This window comes from Papio anubis, chromosome 18 (assembly GCF_008728515.1).
Source record: "Papio anubis isolate 15944 chromosome 18, Panubis1.0, whole genome shotgun sequence".
NCBI lineage: Eukaryota > Metazoa > Chordata > Mammalia > Primates > Cercopithecidae > Papio > Papio anubis.
This window is the reverse complement of record NC_044993.1, coordinates 67636613-67657196: the sequence shown is the minus strand read 5'-3', so window position 1 is coordinate 67657196 and position 20584 is coordinate 67636613. Positions and strand designations below refer to the sequence as shown.

The window sequence follows — 20584 nt, the reverse complement described above, 5'->3', positions numbered from 1 at the left end:
AAGGTCACAGCGCCAGTACATGGTGAAGCACACGTAAGCCACCAGCTAGAGTGATTTCAGAGACCTCATTTTACTCTAACTTCCCAAAACTCCAGCGTCATGATTGCTCTCACTTCCAGTTCACTCTCTAGCCTTCAGCCAGTTTTTCTTCTAAAATACAGTCGGAACAAGTCATTCCCCTTCTGAGAGATCCCTAATGGATCCTTAATGACTACCTGCCACAGCCTAAACTCAGTTATTTGCAGTGGCCAAAAGCATGGACTCTGGAGTCCGCTGGGTCTCAGTTAAAGGCGTGACTCTCCTTATCAAAGGGGTCTTTGGGAAACAAGTCTGTCCCGGTTCAGTTTCCTCAATGGACATTAAAAACACCAACCTCAGATGGGTTCACTAGAAGCCCAGACCGTAGCGTTACACAATATACCTTTGTAACAAACCTGCATGTGTACTCCCAGAATCTACAGTTGAAATAAACATAACAAAAGCACCTCCCTCACTCACATGTACAATGGGATACCATTCAGCTTCAAAAGACAAGGACATCCTGTCATTTGTGACAACATGGATGAACCTGGAGGTCATTATGTTAAGTAAAATAAGCCAGGCACAGGGGCACAAATACTGCGTGATCTCACTTATATGAGGAATCTAAAAAAGTCAAGCTCATAGAAACAGAGAGTAGAATGGTGGTTACCAGAGGTTGGGGAAAGGGGAGGAAATGGGGAGATGATCAAAGGATACGACATTTCAATTAGATAGAAGAAATAAATTCAAGAGACCTGTTGTACAACTATAGTTAATAACTACATATATACTTGAATATCACTGAGAGAGTACATTTTAAGTGTTCCCACCACAAAAAAAGATAAGTATGCACATGTTAATTAGCTTGATTTAGCCATTCCACAGTGTATACATATTCCAAAACATCGTGTTGTACACCATAAATATATACAATGTTTGTCAACTTAAAAAATAAGAATAAAAAGAAATCCCTCCCCCCACTCAACGACCTGCCTCACAGAGGTACTAGCCAGACTTGCAGAGGTGATACGTATAAAGTATTTAGCGGAGTACTCATTAAATTCATACTGTTGTTGGGTTGGACTCATGAAGCCTCCTTCATCTAGTTTCATCTTTCCAATTACCGTCAATGTCTTTCCCACATTCTGGCTCCAAAAATCTCTTCCTGATTCCCTCAGATGGCGTGGAGCTTCCTGCATCTAGCTTGTAGCCCTACTCTTTCATTAAGTGACCGTGTTTTCAATCCATGAATTATCACAGTTGCCACTTTTCCCAAGTCCATTTACTCCACCACCACCTCCCAAGTCAGGATGCATTGCTCTTCAGTTTTTCTGCTGGGAATCTTGTTTTATTGTGTCTTCTATTAGCTATTATTAATGTGAGCTTGTTTAGAAAATGGAACACCCCTTTTATCTCTGAATCCCTAACTGTACCTGGCACCATGCTTTGATGCTTTTCACAAAGTGGGAACACAAAAAGTGCCAAATGGATTAATGAGTCTATGCGCACATTAAAATGAACACAAGTAACTTACATTATGTTCCTTTGAAAAACTTTTACTTCTGATGAATTGTCATTGAAAAAAAATCCTTGAGGATCAGAAACAGAACCTGGAAACTTTGGAATGTACATTTTTTTTTCTTTGCTTCTTTAAACTGTGGACTTATTTAAATCTCTACATATTTCAAACCTAAAAGAAATTATGCACAACCAGACTCTAAATCTATGTGGAAAAACTCAGTGTTTCATATACATGAGTTCTGTATTTTTGATGGGAGTCACATGCCAAAGAATGTAGACTATGGTTAGAAATTAAGTGAGGTGTTGTGTTTGTTTGTTTGTTCATTTGTTTTTCCAATTGCCTACCTAGGATTTTGCCTTATTAGGATTAAAGATTGCTTTCTTATTAAACGATGCAGATCTCATTGAAATAAATACCTTTATGAAAATGATGCTTTTCTGATTTTTGTGAAAGGTTGAAGCATTTTAGGGTAACTTGGAATGTTATGAGATCTAGTTTCCGGAGATGTAAGTAAAGTTAACTCCCTGTTGTGAAGATTTTCAAATGAAAAAAATATTACAGAAAACGTTTAGGGGAGGCTATGCGTGTGTGAGGAGGTGTGTGGGAAATCTCTGTACCTTTCTCTTCATTTTGCTGTGAACCCAAAACTACTCTTAAAAAAGGAAAATTTTATAAATACAGTTTAGGGGAGTGCCTAGAACTTAGCAAACGCTCTGTAACTTAATACTCATTGAATGCTAGGATCTGCGTCTATTAGATCTGGGCCCAAGACATGAGGCTTTACTGATTAAAAGTTATGAACATTTATCAGAATTATATGCAAGCATTTTGTGAAGCGTCAGATATGCAGTATTTCATTTAATCCTTACAGGGATCCAATAGCACAGGTACTCCAACCACTTGCCAGAAGAACATCCTGAGGTTCGAAGGGGTCTGTAAATGCCCCAGTGTCAAACTCAGAGAAAAATCAGAAACTGAGCTTTGTTTACTGCAGGTTTTGAGTTCTTACCACTATATGTTATTGTCCCTCATGACAAGACCGGAGATGCAAATATTTTTATCTCAAAACTGCCTATGTGCCCTGTGGCTTCATCCACAATGTTTATTTCTTACCTGAAATCATGCTATAAAGAAAATACTACCCAAAACACATTTGGATGAGGTCCCATATTAGATACATAACTTTTGATGGTTACCTGAGGTGGCCCCTGAACATTTCACAAACCTTTCATGATCTCACTAGTTTTATGACTTTCCTTTCTCCCACACGGAGATGCTGAGTGCTGTATTGATCTTTCTGCCTTGCTATTTTTCCTTCATTTCCTTCATTGTCTATTTTTCTGGAGCATTGTACCAAATGGCTTGGTTGTTCTTTGCTGAACATGAAGGATTGACTATCAGGAATTTTCTTTTATCTTCTGAAATCCATTGGCTTTTTAAAAGAGTTAGATATCCCTTTCTGACTAGATGGATTTTATGTTTTGTTTAATTTTTTTCTTCTTGTGGGTAGGAACGTGTCACACTGAGAGGTACACAGTATATCTATCCTGGTATTGACAGCATTGAAACATATGTGCACTTTTGGGGTACCTTTGTTCTTAAGCTTGTTGATTTTCCTCTTGTGAGGATGCATACGAACTGGGTCATCTGTTGCAGTTAAAAAGAAAGAACATTTTTAAAACAAGAAGGTCTAACCTCTTCCTTGTGCAAACAGGAGACTGAGGCCCAGAGTGAGTTAAATAACCTAATCAAGACCAAATGGCTGGTAATTAGCAGACATGAGACTAAACTCATGCCCCTTTTAGTGATTAATTTAGAAAAATATATTTTTAAGACTTTTTTCAGAATAGTAACTTAGGGAGAATTTTTAGACGTAAAGAATGTAGTGAATGCATCTTTGAAAAGTAGCATAAATGACTTGAAAAATAATGGTATTAGTGAAGGCACTTCACATATTTTATGTGGGGTTGTCTCCCATACTTGGGGGCCAACCCCACTGACAGTGATTTTGTTGGGATATAATACTTGCAGTTCTTACTCTTAAAGTTATCGGCACCAAGTTTGCCTTGATCGTTTTCCTATTTCCTTGAGATTACTTTCTTGAGATGATGAGACCGGCTTGAATTTTCAGTGTAGTTGTGAGACCTTTCTCAGGTTGAAATGAATTCTGATAAGCTGATTATCTCTCTGAAGAAAATATGATGTCCACATTTCAGAGCTTAGTTCCGATCACTTCAGTGCCATTTTCATTCTGAGACATCTTCCCGGGTCTGAATTAAATAAGATAATAAGGTGCTCTGGAGTCCCATACATATTAAATAGAATTTTTTAAAAAATCGAGACCTACAGAGCGGAGGATGGGCTTTCTTTATAGTGTGTTTTCTTTCTCCATGTTGAAGTAGGTGGCAGCTAGCTAGTTTCTTTTTCTTTAGAGAGCAATGAGTTATGAAGCTCAAAAATAAAGTGTTCTCAGTGGTGTAAATAAAGCAGTAATCTGAGTAAATATATCACACTATGTACTCAAGGTTTGCTTTTTGCGTTATTTTGTCTCTTTCTTTTCCTTCTGCACTCCGGTCCAGTTTATGCCGTTGTGTATTGTTGACACATTAATCTTGGTAATAGAAATGGAAAACTACTTTTCATTGAGAAATACATCCAAAGGAAAAGATGATTAATGGGCTGGGCGCAGTGGCTCATGCCTGTAATTCCAGCACTTTGGGAGGCCGAGGCGGGTGGATCATGAGGTCACGAGTTCGAGACCAGTCTGGCCAACATGGTGAAACCCTGTCTTTTTTTTTTTTTTTTTTGAGATGAAAGTCCTTATTTCAGCTGCTCCAGGTTGGAGGTGCAGTGGCATGATCTCAGCTCACTGCAACCTCCAGCCCCGGGAGTTCAGTGCCCTGCCTCAGGCCTCCTGAGTAGCTGAGACGCACACACTACCACACCCCAGCTGATGGTATTTTTGGTAGAGACAGGGTTTCACCATGTTGGTCAGGGCTGGCTTCCTGAACTCCCTGACCTCGTGATCCACTCGCCTCGTCCTCCCAAAGTGCTGGGATTACAGGCATGAGCCACCGCGCCCAGCCCAAACCCCATCTTTACTAAAATACAAAAATTACCCAGACATGGTGGCAGGTGCCTGTAGTCCCAGCTACTCAGCAGGCTGAGGAAGGAGAATCACTTGAACCCAGGAGGCGGAGATTGCAGGAGTCAGGGAGATCTACTCATTGCACTCTAGCCTGGAATAGAGACCGCCTCCAAAAAAAAAAAAAAAAAAAAAAAAAAAAAAAAAGAAAAGAAAAAGATGATTAATGAACAAAAGTTCCATGAATTCCCAATGATGTGGTTTTTTTTTATCCTGGCTCTATAAAGCTGGCCGCATCGCACCCTCTTGTGAGCTCCCAAATTACTGTATCCCTCCTCCATCCCACCTCCTTGGAAGTGGTGGATTTAGCTCCCAAGCTACCTGGTGTTGCTAACAGAGGAGGAGCGCACTTGGAATCTGAAGGACTGTCTTCCCTACAGAGCTGTATGCCTGAGGAGGGGAGATTCAGGGCTGGGAATGATGTACTCAGAGAGAAGATGCTCCTTAGAATTTCTGTGTCAGTGACCAGCATGGTGGTGCTTGCCTGTGATGGCAGCACTTTGGGAGGCCGCAGCAGGTGGATCACTTGATGCCAGGAGTTCGAGACCAGCCTGGCCAACATGGTGAAACCCTGTCTCTCTACCAAAAATACAAAAACTAGCCGGGCATGGTAGTGCACACCTGTGGTGTCAGCTACTGAGGATGCCGAGGCAGGAGAAGGGAGTTGGAAGTTTCAGTGAGCCCAGATCATGCCACTGACTATACTCCAGCCTGGGTGACAGAGTGAGACTCTGTCTCAGTCAATCAATCAATCAATACATACATAAATAAATAAAGGAACTGCTGTATCTGAGAGACACTGCTTTGTAAACCTGTTGCACGATTTCTCTCTGCAATGACAACAATCAACAGAACTAGTGAGATGATGGATAATAGCGAAAGTGAATCGGTTGGGAATGGGTGATGCACAGTGGGGCAGATTCCTGTGTGTGTGAGAGCCAATCACAGCCCCATGGCACATCTGAGCTCCTTTCTTGTAAAAGCACATCAGTGTCCTTGTCAGGTTATCCCAAATCCTTCCTTGTGTAGTCATAAGCATGTGATGTCTACTTGGGATGGAAGCATTCTCATTGAGAGCAAATATAGCATAACTGCCATTCAGACCACAGTTCAAGGTGTGGCTTCTCAGTGAGAACATGTACCATTACTTACCTTCTCTGGGCATCATACTTCATCTGTGAATTGGAGATAATGCTGCCCAGGGCATAGGGATGTCGGTGCAATGCTGCATGCAACTTGTTTATCACACTGCATGACACAGAGTAAACATTAGATGCTCCTCCTCCTCCTCCTTCTTCTTCCTGTTAATTTTTATTATTTTCTTGCTGTTGGCATCGTCTTTATTTATGCACACTCACATGCATATGTCCCTATCATTCCCAGACAGATATTTACTGAGTTCCTGTAAGTCACAATAATTTCCATCACTTTTACTTGTCTCTCAAGGCCCTCTTCAGTTTGGGAGGACTTCAATATGACTCAAGTAGGTACAGCTTTTTAAACACATACTCTAGTCATACTCTTAGCCTTTTTAATTTTTGCCTGTATTACCTCATTTGATCATTGTGAGAATACTGTGAAATAGTACTTTTTATTTCTACGTCGTGCATTAGATAATTGAGGCCAGAGATGGACAGTAACTCACCCAAGGTCACGCAACTCGCAAATGCTGGAGCTGCCAGTTGCACCTAAGTGCATATGACTTCCAAATTCAAAGCTCTGTCTTCGTGTATGCACTTGCCTCTGAATATCATGGTCTGTCCTGTAACTGACCCCTTTGGAGCTGGACATGAGGTAGGTAGGAAGTTGAGCTTAAAGAAGGAGCTGTCAGTGCAGGGTGGTCCATGAAAGCCCCTGGGTCTCAGATGGCAGAGAAACATGTGGTTTCTTTCTAGAACTATTCACTCCTTCGCTGAGCCCATATTTAAAGAGCAATGGTTTTGCTCTAGGTACTGTGTTGAGTGCAGAGTATTTGGTGGGGTGCAAAACCCTCCATGTCCGAGTTCTAAGGGAGCATTCAGCCTAGTGGGACAGACAGGTACTAATCAAATGCTTATGTTTTGCTGTATAGTTATAACTGAGATAAATGCAGTGACAAGGGAACCTGTCCTAGATTTGCTGCAGGAACTGATCAGAGAAGACTTTGCTAAGAAGCAGTATTTGAGCTGAGAGTTGAATTATGGATGGAAACCATGCAGGGGATCTCCTTTCCCTTGAAGCCCTGCTCCTGGAGCCTGGCAAGTTGCAAGAGACACTGAGGCCTCTCAGTTATCACTCGTGCGTTGAAAGGAATGGAACTTTCTGCATTAGATTTTTGCAGAGATTAGCCCTCCTTTTATGTCAGAGTCATTTTTATGTAAGAAGTCTAGTGATTTCTTCATGGATGAAATCCTTTGGCCTTCTTAATAGCAAGTGTGTGCCAGGCCAGCTCCAGAACTGATGGATTTGGGTTAACTCAGTTCACATGAACTCAGGAGCATTAGCTGAGAAGGCTCATTCTTCTTGGCCAGAAGAACTCACTGGCCATTTCTACTGTGGTGGGAAGGAGCATTTTCATCTCCCAAACAATTTTGGGCAATACCCGTAATCAGCCAGCAGTTGCCATCCATTTCTGCCTGTCTTTTGTCATTCAACCTAAAAGAATCTGTCTGCAGGAATTAAAAGTCATCGTTTTCTCTGATATACTGTGCCTTGCACTCAGCACCTCTAAGGAGATGTCACAGGCCACCCGAAATCCCCCCATTTAAGTGGTGGAAACGTGGAATTCTCTAGGTTCATGGTGAGATTGGTAAAGGAAGAAATTTCAGAGAAGCTGCTTTGTGAACTTGGTGCTTATACCTTCTCTCCTTTTGCTAGACATGAACCCAAAGGTGCCACCCAAAAAGTCAAACTAGACAACATCTCTATTTTTAAAAAAGGAGAGGCAGACTAAATATTACATCAGCATAAGGACTTTAGAGTCACACAGAACTGAATTTCCATTCTGGCTTTGCTGTTGACTAGTGGTAAAACCTGCAGCAAGTTCTTTCACATTCTTAAGTGCCTACCAGGTCATCCTCAAAAGAGAAATAGTGGTGGTTGTGCTTAGAGGGGCTTGTGCAAGTAAAGTGCCTAGTACATGGTAAATACTTGGTGTTGGATAATAATCATCATTATAGCTGTTAATATTGTCCAAGACTAAATGGATAAGAAATAAATTATTTCTTATTTATACCAGATTATTTATTTCTAATTGATCTAAATACATATACAAATAAGTCATATAACATTTAATAATAATATTAAGTCATTATACAATATCATTTAATCATATGTAATATATAAAATGATATAACAATCTAAATAATACATAGAGTTTTAACTATATATTTTTATAACTGATATTTATATTATGTATATCTTTAGATTATTATCTATGTATTTTTATAAATTATAATCATTTATGTTATGTATTTCTCTATTTCGATAATTATTTCTATATTTTATACATGATTGTTTGTGTTATTTATATGTTTATTTGGATTGTTATTTACATATTTATGTCAATTATAATTATATTATTTATATATTTATTTGAATTATTACTTATATGTTTTTATAAATGGTAATTTATATTTATATATTTATTTGGATTGTTATTTACATATTTTATACATTATAACCATTCATACATTCATTTAGCTTATTTGCATATTTTTATAAGTTATCATCATTTATATATTTATTTAGGTTGTTATTTACATATTTTTATAAATGGTAGTCATATTTATATAAGTTTATTTTGATTGTTATTTACATATTTTATAATCATTTATTCATTTATGTATTTATTTAGGTTATTTACCTATTTTTATAAATGATAATTTGTATTATTTACATAGTTATTTGGAATGTTATCTACATATTTTTATAAATTATAATCATTTACATTGTATATTTATCTATTTGGATTGTTATTTGCACATCCTATACATTATCATCTATGTTATTTCTATATTTATTTATTTGGATTGTGATTATTATTTGCTTATTCCTAATGTAGATCCTTGTGGCTCTGTGTGTGAATCCATGTTCCTGAGCTTGCAAGCCACATGTTGGATCATCTGTTCCGCTTCGCTTTTGTGGCATGAAAGCAATCTTAGATAACACTTACATAAATGAATGCACATGACTGAATCCCGGAGGATTTTTTTTTTTTTTTTGAGGCGGAGTCTCGCTCAGTTGCCCAGGCTGGAGTGCAGTGGTGCCATCTGGGCTCACTGCAACCTCCACCTCCTGGGTTCATGCAATTCTCCTGTCTCAGCCTCCTGAGTAACTGGGACTATGGGTGCCCACCACCACGCTTGGCTAATTTTTTTGTGTTTTTAGTAGAGATGGGTTTTCACTGTGGTAGCCAGGATGGTCTCAATCTCCTGACCTCGTGATCCGCCCGTCTCGGCCTCCCAAAGTGCTGGGATTACAGGCTTGAGCCACCGCGCCCGGCCGAGAAACATTTTTTTTAAATAAAAATACTGGCTGTGTGTTAACTTGACTCGTGGTCCGTAGTTTGCTGACTGACAGGGTTGCCTGCACCTGAACATTCTGCTCCTGTGGCTCTGAGTAGGTCTTACCTGGATGACTTAGTCACCAAAATGTATGTCCTAAGTAAAAGAAGCCCCTTGGAGCTAGGCTGAGCCGGAGAGGCAGTTTCTTGGGGAAATGCATTGGTGTTGCATTTGGTAAGCATTGGATGCATGAATTGCATCCCGTATTTATGCAAAGAGCAGGATATTCGACCAGGTGTCAGGAGTTGTGGAATAAGAGATGCAAATGCTGTCTGGAATAGCAGGTGCCGTTCTTAGAAAAACAGATACGGGGGATGTAGAGAAACACCAAAAGTACTTCCCCACTATCACTCCTAAAACAACTTTACTTGGTAGCTGTCTCCCTGTGCCACTTTTTAAACCCTACAGCATATTTCAAGTGCCTAGTCTGAGCCCGGCCAGAGGGACATCTCTCCGCTTATACAGGAATACCTTGATGATATTTCCCAGCTGAAAAGACTTACCTCTCTCCTCTCACCCTATACCCAGGAAGTTTTAATTTTATAGAGATTGGAATAATCAGGTCTCACATGTATATTTCCTTTCAAACCATTGCGTTCACCTGTTTTGAATTCAATGGCCCGTCTTATGTACTCGGTGGAGAAATAATATAAATATACCTTGAAATTTCCCTGGAGTTCAGCTTCCCTTTTCATACCGGGTCTAGCTAAAGTTTGGAGCCAAGTAAAAAGAGCCTCGTTGCCTTACACACACCCTGTTATCTCTGGCGGGTTCAAATGCAATTTCCCTGAAAAGGCTGTGGTACCTCTTCTCTCTCTGGCCTTGAATCTGAGAGTCTGAGGATTTCTTTGGAGTACACACAGTTGCATCTTTTTGACAGACAGTGCAAATTAAAAGATCCGGCGCGGCCCAGGAACCAGGGACCCAAACTTGCCCCTTGGGTTTTCATTTACAGTTAGGCACTGCAGACACAATTATTGCTGACAGGGAAGCGGAGCTGGTGGCAGAGTGCGCCTGACAGGAGGCTCATGCCAAGCCATAATTGGGAGGATTATTTTTAATCAGAACATACCCTACAGCCCAAACATTAGAAATCTCCTGTAAGGCCAAGACAGGAAATTAAACACACCAACAATAAGGCTCAAAGGGAGGCGGTGTGTGGGGTGTAATATTGTTAGTCTCTCGGAGGTCCCTGGAGCTTCGGGGAGAAGTTTGCTTCCCTACAGAGGCAGGCTGGGAGGAGCCCTTCCATGAAGCAGACACAGAGACTATACCTGAGCCCTTGCTGAATGGGCAAATGCAGCCAGATTAAAAGGAGCAGAAAGACTAATTGCATTTAAGTGCGATGTTTAATACACTTGTTTATTGCAAATGCAATGATGCTTATTGACTTTAGTATTATTATTGTTATTTTGAGACAGAGTCTTGCTGTGTCGCCCAGGCTGGAGTGCAGTGGCACGATCTCAGCTCACTGCAACCTCTGCCTCCTGAGTTCAAGCGATTCTCCTGCCTCAGCCTCCCAAGGAGCTGGGAATATAGGCACCTGCCACCACGCCCAGTTAATTTTTGTATTTTTAGTAGAGACAGGGTTTCACCATATTGGCCAGGCTGGTCTCGAACTCCTGACCTTGTGATCTGCCCTTCTCAGCCTCCGAATGTGCTGGGATTACAGGCGTGAGCCACCACAGCCAGCCACTTATTGCCTTTAAACAGCATAAGCCACATATAAACCTTGGGATAGCGGCTACAATTGTATGTGATCAGTGAGAGAAGAACCTCATTGGTTCCTTATTTTTAGGACTCTTCAATGAGCATTTACTACGTGGCAGGTGCCGTGATGGCTTATGACACTAGGCTATGCTGAAAGTCATCTGGATGATCTTATCGCCTTGGCAAAATTTTGCAAAGCACAATAAGACTTTGTTTATTGAGAGAGAGAACTGTTGTTGAAGAAGTAGGCATAGCTCTTGGCTCTTTGTCTTGAGAAATATTTATTTGGTAGTACTGCCAGGTAATTTAGTTGTAGTGTCCTCATGTCAATCCTCTGAGGTGGGCATTATTATACCCATTCTATGGATAAAAAACCTGAAGCTCCAAGTGGTCAAGCAGCTTGCCCAGAAGTAATGAGAGAACTGATTTTGAAACCAAATCTCTGTCCGAAACCTGTAGGATGTCAAATTACTGTCAAACTGTACTGTCACTCATGAATATGACTAGGCACAGCCTGATGCTTTGAGGTGCTGCCACTCCAATAGAGAAGACAGATGTAGAGACAGACGTCTATGAATGATGAGTCTATAGACATACTAACTGGATTCTAAGCGTGGGGAAGAGGGCATGATTCATTGTGCTTGGAAAGTAAGTGAGGACTCCCTGAAGCTGTGAAGAACAGGTGCACATTTACCAGTGGTTTAAAAAAAATGGAACAGAATCCTAGATAGAGGAAACAGGTAGTGCCCAGGCACAGTGATATCAGAGATGCTAGGACATTTCATTTTAGTTTAGAAGTATTGGCTTGGCCAGGTACGGTGTCTCACACCTGTAATCCCGGCACTTTGGGAGGCTGAGGTGGGCAAATCACGAGGTCAGGAGTTCGAGACCACCCTGGCCAATATGGTGAAACCCCGTCTCTACTAAAAATACAAAAAATTAGCTGGGCATGATGGCGGGCACCTGTAATCCCAGCTACTCAGGAGGCTGAGGCAGGAGAATGGCATCAACCTGGGAGGCAGAGGTTGCAGTGAGCCGAGATCATGCCACTGCATTCCAGCCTGGGTGACAGTGCGAGACTCTGTCTCAAAAAAAAAAAAAAAAAAAAAAAGAACTATTGGCTTTGGGGTTTTGTTCTTGTTCAGCTCACTCAACAAATACAAAGGGAGAAAAACAATCTCTCTTTGGGGAATGCTCGTCACAGAGGCCAAGCATCTGATGTGGGGATGGGATGGGAAGCAAAAGGAGATGATGTTGGAGAATCCGCTCCTGAAGTCAAAAGATATTCCATGCTGTCCTCACTGTGTGAAATGCCTACACCTGATGTCAGGGAAAGGTAGTGCTTTGACCCAAGGCTGTCCTTAGAAAAGGAACCACAGGTTTACAGTAACACTATGTATTGCTTCTGAGGCTGGAGCTCAGGGTGCAGTGATCCTGCAGTGAATCCAGGGACGCATGAATCTTCTGCATGGCAGACTGAGGCCAGTCAGATACCCTTACTGCAGTAATGGTTACTGCTAAGTAGCTTCCTGTTATGTGGCTGGGAGTCACTGGATTCCCATGGGGAGGGCCTCTACCTCCAGTCTCAGGAGGCTTCAGTGCACTCCCTGTCCTGGTTCACTTCTCCCATCCCAGGTGTGATGGGCACTAACCTCTCTACGACCAGGAATCGCGTATCATAATCCCTGAGTGGTACCAGGCAACCCTGGGCAGTTTGCTGGTTCAGCTTCAGGATCCTTTAAAGGACAGTTAAATGCCAGACACCTAAATGAGGTCAGGGGCTGCTGTGAGGCTTGGAGAGCGTGTATGCAATCACAGTCCCTGATATGATCAAGATACAGTTTGCTTCTCTGCCTGCAGGGTGGGTACAAAATCCTAACTTAGGTGAGGCACCACCCTCTGAAATGCTCTTACACATAATTGCATTGTTTGCAAACAACAGAAACCCATTCACGTTCACTCAATAAATGAGCATGTTTCTTACACGGCATAGGAGCACAGAAGCAAGTTTTAGCACTAAAAGTCAGGCGGCGTGCCCAGTCCCAGGGGGGACCAGCATTTCTGAACTGCTATGTAATCAGGAAACAAGGCAACCCTTGCCCTCCCACCCCAAAACCCTCCTCCATGGCCCTTCTACTTTCTTCTTCTTCTCTCTCCTCATTGCAACTTTTGCTTTTTTCTGCACACATGGCAGAGAAGAGTGACCCCACAGTTACTGGTGAAACTTAAGTGTGCCTTGCAAATTCCTAGGAGAAAATTGAACCTAGATAGGGTGAGATTTCGTCTCTTCTCAATATAGCACTTACTAATGGAGCCAGGATCATGCGCTTCAGACCCAATTTCTGGCACTATGCTAGACAGAGATGGGGGAGGGAAATGACTTTTGGGGAGGCTGTTTCTAAAATTAGCCATAGGATGACTAAGCCGATAGTTCCTTCGTTCCTTCCTTCCTCCCTCCCTGTTTCTCTACCTTCCATCTTTTCTTCCTTGGATAAATATTTATTGAATGTCTGCCATATCCATGGCATTGTGATCAGAGTTAAAATAGTGAGCAAAACCCACACAGCTCCACCCTTATGGAGCTAACTAACATGCCGGTGAGACGGGCAAACTTTCATCAAATCATTTTTTAAAATAATTTTTAATTGGATGCAAAATGAGAGCTGGGATGTGGGCTATGAAGAAAGGATGATGGGCTCTTAAAGCCATGTGGTCGGAGGGTTCCATCAGGAAGCAGCAATGCATTGGGGTTAATTAGGTGCTAAGAGTATCCCCAGTCAAAGGCATAGCTTGCAAGGCGTCCCTGTGGCAGGTGGGGAGTGAATGGGAAAGTAAATGGGTCCAGAATGGGAAAGTCCATGGCGCTGGTACCCAGAACTGGGGGGAAGTGTGACCTTCTCACTAATAAATAAATAAGGCTGGAGCTGTGTCCAGGAGCAAATCGTTAAGGATGTCAGGGGTAAGGTAGGTTTGGAATGAAATGGGAAGCCAGTAATGTAGGATTTAAACGATTAAGTAACACGGTCACATTTACATTTTGTAAGGATCACACTGCTTGCCCTGCATGGGGTGCAAGCCTGGAGGCAGGAGGAGATGGCATTGCAGTGGTCGCCTGGGGAAGTCTATGAAGCAGTTGATGGCAGAGTCTATGGAAACAGAAACGTTGCAGTAGCCAGCCCTGTTCAGAGAGTCAGAGTTAGAAACTTAAACTACATTCTGGCTGTCCAAGGGTCATCAACACCAGTGTTTTGGAAGTAATCGGTTTGCTATTTTGTGCATCCATTTGGATGGAGTGCAGAGGTGAAGGTAGCTAATGCATGAACTGAGCATTCACCTTCATTCTGCCTGACTTTGTTCCAATGTCCTCTGAGTTTCCTTCACTCGCAGCTCTTTAGCTCTCGTGTAGTCTTGGTACAATGAAAATTCTGCCCAATTCCACTGGGAGCCGAGATTCTCCCTGGTCACAAATGGCTATTCACGTAGTTTGCAAGAGTAATTGCAAACTCTGAACAATCTTAGTTAAAAAGAAAAAAATAACACTACATCACTCCTCTGGAACCCTAGAGAGCATATTAGGGTTTTCTTGCTGTCTGGGGCCATTGTTAATGATCATTTCTGTTCTCACTTTATGACAATGGTTCTCAGCCTCTGTTTTTATAAAATAATCCCCCTAAAGGACTTGACAGATTCTTATTAGTGGAAAGGAGGGGGCTATAAAATTCATTTCAACTGCAGGTTGGATTAAAAACAGATGTAAAGGTGTGGGTTTGGACTCACATGGACGTGAAATTAAATGTTATTACCTGGGTACCAAGTATGGTAGCACCAGAGAAAGCCCTGTTGCTCAGAGAAACCTCTTTCTGGAATGAAGGTCAATGTCCTTTCTTGGTGCTACAACCCTCTGGGGCAAGGAGGAATCACTTCTTAGGCTACCCAGTGTAGTGAGCAGTATGTAAGGGGCCTTGTCCTAGACTACAAAGTTACAGTGTTGAATTAAACATTGCCATTGCCTTCCAGAAATTCACAGCCTGGGTAGGGCAAGTCCACAAAAAGTTACAAGGATATATAATTCTGCTTCTAATAGAAGAATATGTGAATGGCCATAGGGACCTCCCGTAAAATTCAGGCCCACTGGAAGGGTCAGTGAAAGCTACAGAGAGCACGCTTGGGTAGACGTTCAAGTCTCAAGACTCAAGACCTTCCATGAGTTCAAATGGGGCCGGGTGAAGGACAGTTTAGGATGAGAGAAGGTTGTAATCAAAGGGCTAAAGGAATACTAGTGCATTGTGTCTTAAGTATTTGATTTAGCTGGATCTTAGAATGTAAGGATGTGTTCGGAGATGGAGGAAGTCACAGGAAAGAGGGAGTAGGAGCTGAAAAGGTTGAACCTGACCATGGTAGCTATCATTTTTAATAAATGAGATGATGCATGCAAATTTCGATATGAAGTTTGGAATGTAGTATGGATTCAATGAAACTACAACTACTATAATTATTAGGACTCAGATAATCCTGCAGTAGAGGCATACTGTGAATTTATAGATGAGAACCATGTATTTTGACTATTTATATTCTAACTGTTCTAACCATTCTTCCCAAATCATGTTCTTCCACTTCTCAGCTTTACGATGTCAGCTCCATTGCCACTTCCTTGATGGAGCCTTCCCCAATGTCCCCGATGAAGATCTGTCTATCTTCCCCACTGGACTGTAGGCACCAGGGGGACACTACCTGACATTTAAAAGGCTTAATAAATAATAAACTTTTAAAAAGCACGGACTTTGTGCCAGGCACAATGCTAAGTGTTTTACAAATATTAACTTTTAATATTCACCTGAATTCCTTGAGGCAGATACTGTTTATTCCATTTTAATGATGAAGAAACCGAGACAAAGAAAGGTTGAGTGACTTGACCATGGTCACAAAGCTAGAAGGTAGTGAAGCCAAGGATGATTGGAAAGATAGATGGATGGGTAGGTGGGTGGATGGATGGATAGATGGATGGCAGCCAGATGGATAGACAGATGGGTGGGTGGGTGGGAGGATGGATGGATGAACAGGTAGGTGGGTGGGTGGATGGATGGATGGATGGATGGATCAATGGGTCTCTGGGTGGATAGGTGGGTGGATGGGTAGGTAGATGGATGGATGGGTGAATGGGTAGATGGGTGGATGGGTGAATGGTTGGGTGGATGGGTAGGTGGATGGGTGGGTGGGTGGGTGGGTGGATGGATGGATGGATGGATGGATGGATGGATGGATACATGGATGGATGGATGGATGGATAGATAGATGTGTGGTGAATGAGTGCATCATTGCCATTTGTTGACACTAGCCCATGAGATTGGTCATTTTTATTAGTTGAAAGAAATTGAAGACATCAAAATGCAAAGCAAAAGGCTGTTGAAGGGTGAATACTATCACCACCATTTCAACCACTTAGTAGCTGTATCTATTCTTGTGTCTCTCTGCAGATCTCCCCCTTTCCAATATTTTGAAGTCACTTGAGGTTCTTAGGTGTTGTAATTTATCAACACGAGGGGACTCACCAGATGTGAAGACTACACACATATATATATATCCACATACATACACATATGTAATGTTCATTTATATGTATATATACATACAGATATGTATATCTGTATATCTATATATCTAGATATGCCTATCACATTAGGGAAGGTGGTATATTGTCTAAACATATCTGCAAATAATGTTTTAAATTTACCTCTAAATCTTGTGAATTGTATTGAGTCTTGGTGTAAATTGTATTGCTACTTTATAAGAGTAATTCAGTGAGCAATGGATCAGGATTCCAGAACCCTACAAAGCAGTCCCATCTCTGCTACTTAAGTTTCTCCCCAGAGAGGAAACAAGTCAGTATCCCAGCCCCCTTGGGTATAGGATGCCATAAACGTCTTTCAGATCTCCCAGAAATCTTGGTTTTTCTGTTAGGAGGTGACCTCTCTTTCAACTCACTGAACTATAGGAGATTATGATGGCCATTTGCAGTTCAGGTGATATTTAGTTTATTTAATTATCAATGAACATGAATCTTACTCCCTCTGATTGGGTGCTGATAGCCATATTTATGGAATTTATTACTGCTGGGATACCTTATATCATAATACTACTCATTGCAAAATTAAATCATTTCTGTATTTGAACTTTAAGTATCACCTGAATCAGCATTATAGAATCCTGCAGTTCTAGAGTTGAAAGGAAATGTAGAATTCATTTCATCCAAGCTAATTCCCAGGAAGAAAATCCACAATGATACATCTGAAATGTCAACCCCCAGTCTTCCCTTGAACACCTCCTGTGACAGGAACTCATGGTGTAATAGTAGAGTGCTTCCAAGCTTGGTGTCTACTTGCCCGAGTTCAAATTCAGGGTTCACGATGTACATCAACGTCTTATGAACTGTGAGAGCTGTCTGGGCCTCAGTTTCCTCTTATGAAATAGAGAAGATAATAACACCTTCTTTACCGGGATCCAAGAGGATGTAATGAAAATATATTGAAGAACTGAATCATTTTCATCCTCATCATCACCATTATTGCTGTTAAATTCACAGTGTAGTCAGAACCTATTTTGGAAGTTGGTCTATATTACTATGACAAAAAAAGTGCGGACAAAATTAAAGAATACATTTCTTGATACTAAAGTCGTTCCCCCTTTTCTTCTTTAGGAAACTGGTCAAAGAACTCATGCAAGTGGAACTTACAGCTTCCTTGATCGGACTCAGCATTCAGTAAGTGCAACCCATTTCGAACATTCATTCCATAAATATATCCATGTCTTTAATCCTGTTCTCTATGAAAAGCTCTTTTCTGTAGGTTTGAAGTTGTTACAAAAACTTTGCTGCCTGCCTATGTCTTTCTCTTCTGCCCTATTGTACTAGAGATGAGAAGAGGGCCTGCAAGGTAGAACCACCCTCCTTTAGCCCTCCCTCCCCAGTGAACCTGGGAAATGTGTGAGGTTATCAGTGGGTTAACTGTGCCTTTATTAGCTGGGGATTAAAATAAAATGTGTTTGTGGTTTCTTCTTTCCCCCCTAGGGTTTTCTCATCAGGAGACATTCTGTCCCCCTTCCGAGTCACATGACCCTCCAAAGTAGAAAGAAATGCCAGCAAACACAGATCAGTTACTGAGAGCATGTATTTCTTGAGGCATTTAAGAACAATTCATTTGCTCTTTTTGAGCTGGAATACGTGACTATGATATAAAAATTACTGCAAAAAAAATTTTGTACTTTAAGATGCTGGGGTACATTTTAGAAATTTCATTTGTTTTCAGCAAGTAAGCACTTTTCCGCTTTCTGCCTTTCTCGTTGCATGCAAGGACTTTATTTTTGGTGAAGCTAGCAGTATTTTGTCCAATTTTCTCAGCTCTCTTCTTTTTATATATACATATATACTCTAGCATTTGGAGTAGCACCTTCTCAAAGTCTCTGATATCGGCCCTCCTCTGCAATAGTTTTATGGGTAAATACCTTGTTTTAGGAAGAAATCTGTAATAATTTAACAATAAATATCAAAATTTTAAAAGGCTAGCTGAAAGAAATATTTATTTTTCAAGATGTAGCTTCCTTCATAGGAATGCAGAATTTCTTAGCAGGTTCTACTTCTGAAAGTGCTGGAGTATAATTTGATACATCAAATATCAGCCCATGTCATAAAGGAGCAGGTAGAATTGGAGGCCATGGGACTCCAGGCCTGGAAGATGCTGATCAAAGGGAATTCTTTTGCCCTCAGTGGGGTTGCAGGACTCTTTCTATTGTCCTGGAATTTGCATATTCAAATGCAGAGAAGAAGGAGGCGGAGATAGAAAGAACTAAAAAGACTGTGTATTAGCTGTTAGCTACATCAGAATGGCTTAGTGTAACCCTGATCAGCTAACGCTTGTATCACACAGGAGATTAGACTCGCAGCTTTTGTTCCTAATAATAAAGGAAATTCCATCTCTAATTCCCTACATGCCACATCTATCTTTTCATGCCTTTGAAGTTCAGGCTTCAGCATTTCTTGAAAACTGGGAGGTTTTGTAAGTAAAAAGGAGGGGGCTGTTTGGCATGAAGTCTGTTCAAATCTATTTAGTGTAAAGTTAAATATGCTTGTTACTTGATCTTGTTCTGTTTCAAGCAGCGTCTTTCTCTTAGATGCCTTTGTTAGTGCTGGGGCAGGGAGGGGAGGGATGGAGGACAAAAGGTTTCAAGGATGGGTTTTCAGATCATACACGACCTTCTCATTCCTCTGTCTTCTGAACATGATTCAAATTGCTGCTTCTCTGAAAGAAATTCCTGTTCCAAACCTGCATTGGGATTGGAACTTCTAACCTAAGGGAGGCTGTGGTCCCTAAGATAATTAGTGCAGGGATGTAAGGGAGCTCATGTTAATTTGTCTATGGATATGGTATTTCCGTATCTACAACTGCCGTCTAAAGAGAGACATAAAAAAGAGTATTAATTTACTGCTCTAAACCAGTGAGCGGATATAATTTTTTTGGAAACAAATCATTTTAGAAAGGAAGGAATGGCAAGATGCATCATTGGGGAGGTTTATGAGTACTGACTCCTCTCAGTGTATCTAGTGGATTTCCAAACTGTCCCTGGGATTGCAGCTTCTCTGGTCCAGCAAACCTCAATCCACTTCCGAGACCAAGCAGTCACTTCCCCCGGAACAAACACTGAGTTCTGGGACATCGCCTGGTTGTCAGGAAGGCAAATGATTTGACATCTAAGCTGGCCACATGCCTGGGTTTTGTGTGCTCTTCACCCATAACATGTTGGATACATGCTGGTGGAGAAATTGTTCCAGTCTCTTGCAGGATTTTAGCGGGAGCGATGACTTTATAGTTGGAATTTGTTCATGGCTGACACTGGGCCTGGGCTGATGTTGGGAAGAATGCCATATTTTAGTCTGAATCAGAGTTTTGATGTCTCCATTGGCTTCGGAAAATTAATTTTCATTTCCTGCTTCCAAAATTTGGTTATTCTTGTTTAATTTTTTTTCCAGAATGTTTCCTTTGCATCGGGACCCTTTGGATTGCTGATTGTTCAATAGTATATCACCTCTGACGATACCCATAGCATTTAGTGTAGTGCTGGTAGACCATCAGTACTTGCAGGATATAATGATAGTCAGACAGGTACAAGAATGGAAAACTGAATAGGTAGATAAGTGCATCTTAACTCCTGATGGAGTATTGTGTAAATGGGAGAAAGATAGCATTGACATTAGACAAGAGACCAGTATGGGTCTTTCTGATGGTTGGATTTTATTCCCTCAATATTCTTCTTCAAAGCTTTCACTTCTACTTTGACAGGTCTAGAAGAACAGATTGGCCAATGCACATGGTGTAAGAGAGTGAGCTCCCAGGAAGCAGCATCTTTTTCTAGCTCTCCACATCCCTTTGTCGTTATCTGTGTGCTAAGAGGAAAGTCACAGAAAGCTTATAGTAGCAGGGTCAGTGGTGGAACTTAAGCCTCAGCATGATTTTCTACAACTTGAAAATTTAACTTCCAAGAGAAGGCTTCCTTGATCTCTATTTTCCCGTCAGGTTAAAAATCCCATGGCATGCTGCATCACGTTTATCATTAATTAATTGTGCAAACTTTATTTTTTTTCTTTTTCTTTGG

At 41.2% G+C, this 20584-nt stretch overlaps 1 protein-coding gene across 1 annotated transcript in view; it reads left to right on the top strand.

The window, feature by feature from the left end:
• RBFOX1 (RNA binding fox-1 homolog 1) overlaps nt 1-20584 on the top strand; it is a 2483424-nt gene that overhangs the window by 1068141 nt on the left and 1394699 nt on the right. Inside the window, 1 exon segment of the mRNA XM_031657938.1 lies at nt 17637-17699. Within this exon segment, the coding sequence (XP_031513798.1) occupies nt 17637-17699 (63 nt within the window).